The sequence below is a fragment of the Dipodomys spectabilis genome, unplaced genomic scaffold (genome assembly GCF_019054845.1).
Source record: "Dipodomys spectabilis isolate Male_0828 unplaced genomic scaffold, ASM1905484v1 ptg000077l, whole genome shotgun sequence".
Classification (NCBI taxonomy): Eukaryota; Metazoa; Chordata; class Mammalia; order Rodentia; family Heteromyidae; genus Dipodomys; species Dipodomys spectabilis.
In genome coordinates, this window is record NW_024870754.1 from 299989 (window position 1) to 305928 (window position 5940).

The 5940-nt window shown below is 43.1% G+C and overlaps 1 protein-coding gene across 4 annotated transcripts in view; it reads left to right on the forward strand.

Moving 5' to 3' along the window:
- The window catches only part of Nox1 (NADPH oxidase 1), a 30868-nt gene extending 25283 nt beyond the window's left edge, over positions 1-5585 (forward strand). For 3 of the 4 annotated variants that reach the window (XM_042683046.1, XM_042683043.1, XM_042683044.1), the window contains 3 exons: positions 1925-2071; positions 2268-2392; positions 5429-5585. In XM_042683046.1, the coding sequence (XP_042538980.1) occupies positions 1925-2071; positions 2268-2392; positions 5429-5555 (399 nt within the window). In that variant the 3' untranslated portion in view covers positions 5556-5585. The remainder of the gene's footprint in view (positions 1-1924; positions 2072-2267; positions 2393-5428) is intronic. The other variant, XM_042683045.1, reaches the window with a different exon arrangement.
- Positions 5586-5940: the final 355 nt, after the last annotated feature.

A 5940-nucleotide genomic window follows, 5' to 3' on the forward strand; every position in this document is an offset into this window, starting at 1 on the left:
CATCCACCCCAATTATACCAAGGTTAAATTTCTTGGCACAGTCTGCTTGTTCTTGGACTTCCCTTTGGCATATTTTGAGTGTTTTTTTTCCAGTGCCTACATTTTGTCTTCAGTATCAGATATTCTATTTTCCATTTCATTCACTGTATTAACTGTGGCTTCCATTTTGGTTTGCATGGAGGAAATTGAATTTTGCATAGAGGAAAGCGAGCCATTTATAATTTCTATGTCATTCCTTAGAGTATTAATCTCGTCTTTTAGCGAGATATGTACTGCATTTATTTTAGTATGTATTTCTTGTTTGAAGGCCTGGATCTCTTTTGATAGCTCATTCCTTTGTTCTTTAAATTTCTGATCTATTTCTCATTTTAATTCTTGAGTCATTGCCTCTATCATCTCTTGGATGTAGTGTTTGTTTTCCATTTCTTTTTTGCTTCCACTGGCATTCTCCCCTGTGTGGTTGCTGGCCTTTGAGTCTGATTTACTATCTTGGCCATTGGTGAATTGTAATTTGTTTATGCTGCGATTTTCACACGTGGATTCAGGGATTATTGGAGACCAAATCCAGGCTCTGATTGTTTCAGGCACTAGGTGGCTACTTTTCCTTGGTTCTGGATTTGTTCCTGGATTGATTGATGTAGATTGCTCTCAGCACCGGGCTGGTTGAGAGTACTTTACCTGGTTCTAGGTTCTGTTGTATGAGGGGCTGCTTTTCAGCTGCTGCTCTGGCCCACATAGGGCTAGATTTTGGTGGGCAGACCCACTCTGCCTTCTGCTGCCTGCTCAGATCCTGACAAGTCAGGAGCAGGCAGTTAAGATAGCTAAGGTTCCTGCCTGGGATGTAGGTAGGGGTCCTTTAACTGCCTACTGGATATCCTAGGCAGTTTCCACCTTTATTCCACAACCAGCCATCTAGACTACTTGTGTTCCCTCCCAGGGGTGCTCTTGGTCAAGCCTGATAGGCTGGGTGTACCTGCTGGTTGCTGGTGCACTTGTAAGGCTCCCACCTTCCTTAGGACCTGTAGCCCAGGTGGTGGTGGAGGCCAGATCAAGTACTGGGGAGGGTTACCACCAGTGCTGGTCTCCCGTGGAAGGGGGATTAGGTGTGTGTGTGTGTGTGTGTAGTGTTCCTTGTGGGGTATTCACTTATCCTGGTACTGGTTGGGAGCTGTCTAGCAGTGCTGTGGCAGATGGCTGTTTTTGTGTGCTGTAGTTGCTGGCCAACATCATGTTCCATGTTTGTTGAAATGATTGTGGGCTGTGCTGGGTGGTGGTGCAGGCTGGGTCTGTGTTTCACAGCCTTTGCCACTGTTTATGCTGTCCTGTCCGGTGCCGCTGGTCTGGGGCTCCTTACCGCTGCCACCTAGCTCTGGGCTGGACCGATTCCGCAGGGCGGCGCTGGGAGGCACAGGGTTGCGCTGCGAGTCTGGGGTTCTTCCCTACCACTGCCACCACCTTGGTTGCTGCTGCTGTCCTGGGCTGGGCAAGGTTGCTTATACAGGCCTGTGCAGAGCTGCGCCCCACCTTGCTGCGAGTCTGGGGTCGTTCACTGAGACTGCTGTAGTCACCACCACCCAGAGCTGGGTTGGGTTTTTTCTGCAGGCTGGGAGAGAGAGGCACCAGGCCAGGAGTCTAGGGTCATTTGCTGCTGCTGCCATGACTGCTGCTGCCACCCCAGGCGTATCTGCGGTCCTGGGCCGGGCCTGGCCGATTACAAGGGCTGGTGCAGAAAGGCACTGCACCACACTGCAAGTCTGTAGTGTAACTTGAATTATTATCAAGGCACCCTAACATTTGATGTGCATGCATGTATGTGTGTGTGTGTGTGTGTGTGTGTGTGTGTGTGTGTAAGTGCATGTGCACTTTGTACTCTGTACATTGTAAAGGATAATTAATAATGCATGGCCTATTTTGTTCATTCTAGATCTATTTTTACTGGATCTGCAGGGAAACAGGTGCTTTTGCCTGGTTCAATGATCTATTGACTTCCCTGGAACAGGAGATGGAGGAATTAGGCAAAGTGGATTTCCTAAACTACCGTCTCTTCCTCACTGGATGGGATAACAACATTGTGAGTTGAAACCAAAGACTAATTCCTGTGTTAAATCTAAGAGGCCTGTCAGACAAAAGATAAGACAAGATGATTAGAAAGACATATTTCTTAATATTTCCTACCTGTCTTCATCTTAAAGTCAAGTTTAAAAGTGGCTAAAGAATAAGCTGCTATCAGGACCTGGTTTTTCTAATTTGTGTTTCTCTGTCTTCAGGCCGGTCATGCAGCATTAAATTTTGACAAAGCCACTGACATTCTAACAGGTCTGAAACAGAAAACCTTCTTTGGGAGACCAATGTGGGACAATGAGTTCTCTACAATAGCCACTGCTCACCCCAAGTAAGTATATTCTTGTGTTTTCATAGTTTAAAGAAGGCATGATATAATATGTGGAACACATTCGGGAAAAGATCTCTGAGCAGAAACTGTCCCTACCACCCTTAAATTCTTTTTCAAAACATGAAATTTTAAGTAAGAGTTGTGATCTTGTAGCTGATGTTAACTACACCTTGTAACTTTCACTCAGTGAGGTGAAGAGGCTTAGTCCTCATCAATGTTACCAAACATAATAGAGAAAAAGGACAATTCAAATGTATTTAAGGTGTGTGTGGAAAACAGTGACCTCTTCATTAAGTAACAAGGGTTTGAGGTATATTAAATAATTAATTAATCAACTGAGCTCAGTGTTTCTGGAGGGTTTTGACACATGTTAAAACCTTCAGATAAAAAAAGCCAGAAGTGGAGCTAGGAAGGTGGCTCAGTGGTAGAGCGCTTGCCTTGCATGCTTGAGGCCCTGGGTTCGTTTCCTCAGCACCACATAAGCAGGAAAAAAAAGCCGGAAGTGGTACTGTGGCTCAAGTGGTAGAGTGCTAGCCTTGAGCTGAAGAGCCGAGGGACAATGCCCAGGCTCAGAGTTCAGGCCCCACAACCGGAAAAAGCCAGAAGTGGTACTGTGGCTCAAGTGGTAGAGCACTAGCCTTGAGCTGAAGAGCTGAGGGACAGCGTCTAGGCCCAAAGTTCAGGCCCCAAGACCGACAAAAAAAGACACCTACAGAAAAAACTGGGTGCTATAAAAGCAGCCATTCTAACAGGAAGAACTTAAGTTGCACATTGTAGAGTAAATTGGAAGTGAAGATCAATTTCAGAACTATTACTTGTTATCTTCTATAAGCTCAGCATTCATGCTCTAAAAGCTTTGGCATGTGAAAGAGAAACAGGATATAGTTCTTGCCCTCAAGGAGTACTTATTTGAATAGGAGATGCCCACAATGAATTGAAATAGAACGAAGCACTCCATGAAACAGGTGCATGGATGTCTGAGGGATCATGAGATGACACGAAAAGCTTCACACAGACAGGGGTGAGAGCAAGTGGTGAAGTATTGATGATCATGGTTTCTCATGCTGAGTTTGACACTTTCCTGTTTTGTGGTTCACAGCTAGACAGCCTTCTGATCTTCAGATTCCCCATGTATAAAATGAGGTTACACTAGCAAGAGTCTGCTTTATGTACTTGTGGGATTCTTGTGAAGACTGATAGAGATGATATATATGCAAAATGTTCTTTCAACTGCAAAACAACAAATAACTAGAAGACATTATGTTGATTATGATGTTGTCAGAGATGAACATAGTTGAAGCTGAGGATTGCTAGGAGAATGACAAAGGTCAGCATATTAAGGAATGCCTACATCATAGGGGAGGAGGAAAGATAAGCCAGAGAAGCAATAAAAGATGTTCTGTCACAGATGCCAAGGGAAGACTTATTATTAGAAATATTAAGAAGAATATAAGAATATAAGTGTGGTTAACAGCATTAGAGGAGTAGTAGGCTCAGGAAATGCTTATTTAGCTTAAGAGCGATCTGAGCATATGCATAAATAGGACAAGGACCAGTAGATAGGAGTAACATAAATGTAAGAAAGAAAAAAAATTAACATGGCCATAATAAAAGATGAACAATAGTAAGTGTTGACATAGAACTGGACCACTTGCATGTGGTAATGTGAAACAGTAAAGGACTTGGTAAAATGTTTGAGCAGTTTCTCAAAGGGTTTTCATAGATTCATAGAGTTTTCATGATCCAGAAACTCTACCCCCTAGTATATACTCTAGTATATACTCAAGTGAAAACATATCTGCACAGAAAACCTTGTACATGAATGTATGTAGCAGGATTATTTGCAATAGACAAAGGTGGGGGGGAAATCCAAATGTCCCTTAACAGATGTGGTGTATTACACAGAATATTAGTCAGTTACAAAAAGGAGAGAAGTACAGATGCATACTACAACAGGGGTGAATCATAGAAGGCATTATGTTGATAAAAAGACACTAGACAAAAAGGCCAGTATGACCTATTTCCTTTCCTGCTCAGAATGGGAAAATGAGCTTAAGTGGTTCTCTACAGTAGCATGGCTTGGCTGGGAGGAAATGAAATGAGTGACTGTTAGTGTGGCTAGGCTTTCCTTTTGACATGAAGAATGAAAATTAGTGGTAGCTAAATCATACCTTAATTTTATTTAGAAAAAGTGGGGAGGAAGGGGAAGGTCTAGGATATAATTGGAAAAGTGAGCTTTGGAATATCACCTCTTCAATGTGGCAGATTCTAAAGTGGGGGTAAGTCCAAGGAGGATAGCGTTAATGGCACATGTACTTACTTGGTGCCAGTCATTTCTCTAATTGCTTTCTATATTATTCTCAAGAAAACGCAGGTGCTATTTTCATTTTACAGAATGGAAAACTGGAAGAGATTAAGAAATTTGCCTAAAGTTGTACAAATGAGATTTTGGAGTTGGGATCTGAACCCAGAGACTGGCTCCAAAGTCTAACACTTAACAACTGAGTTGTACATTTCTATGGGTCCATGCTCTCAATGAAATGGGCAATGCTAAGTGTTGAAAACAACAAACTGAAAACATATTTAGGACTTGCAAGCAGAAAAGGTGAGGGGAAGAAAAAAGAACAGCCTACCACAGCTTGTGTGTTAGTAGTGGCTTACACCTGCAACCGTAGCTACTCAGGTACTCAGGAGGGGGAGATCCGGAGGTTTGAGGTTCAGGGCAGCCTGGGCAGAAAAGCCATCTCCAAAATAGCCACAGAAATCTGGGGTAAAGGCATGGCTCAAGTGTAGAGTGCCAGCCATGGGCAAAAAAGACAACTGAGTCCAGGGTCCTAAGTTCAAGCTTTGGTTGGTACTGCTAAAAGAATAAACAACAAAACAACTTATTATGTAGAATGAAAGGAGGCATTAACTCAATATTTGTTTGTTGCTGTTGAGAGTGGCTGAGATCTAGCAGAGGCAGTTTCCTCATTCTAATACCCACAGCCATTTCTACCTTCAGGTTAGGTCCTTACTGTTGTTTCATTCCTACAGGTCTGCAGTGGGGGTTTTCTTATGTGGTCCTCGGACTTTGGCAAAGAGCCTGCGCAAATGCTGCCACCAATTCTCCAGTGTGGATCCTAGGAAAGTTCAATTCTACTTCAACAAAGAAAACTTCTAAACTATGGAAATAAGCATATTTGGCATTTTTGTCTCTCTTGTCACTTGAACTTACAGAGTCTGGTCAGGTTTGGGCAACCACCTTCACATAATACTGTGCCTCCCAAACCTAAAATCTGTCCCCTCCCCCCATTGCATCCAATGTGGTTATACTGGAGCTTCAACCAAAGAATTTCAGCTACAATAACTACAAAGCCCAGCTCCTTTCTTGGGAAAATAACTGCAAATGCTACTGAAAAGCCATGACTGCAACAAAGCTTGATAGCAGAGCTTTAGTGGTTGACACAACCCCAGGCTTTGTCCATTCCAACTGTTACCATCTGGACTTGAGTTTTGGTTCATAATGTCCCCTCCCTCCTGCCCTCATAGAAGACTTGAAAATAGGA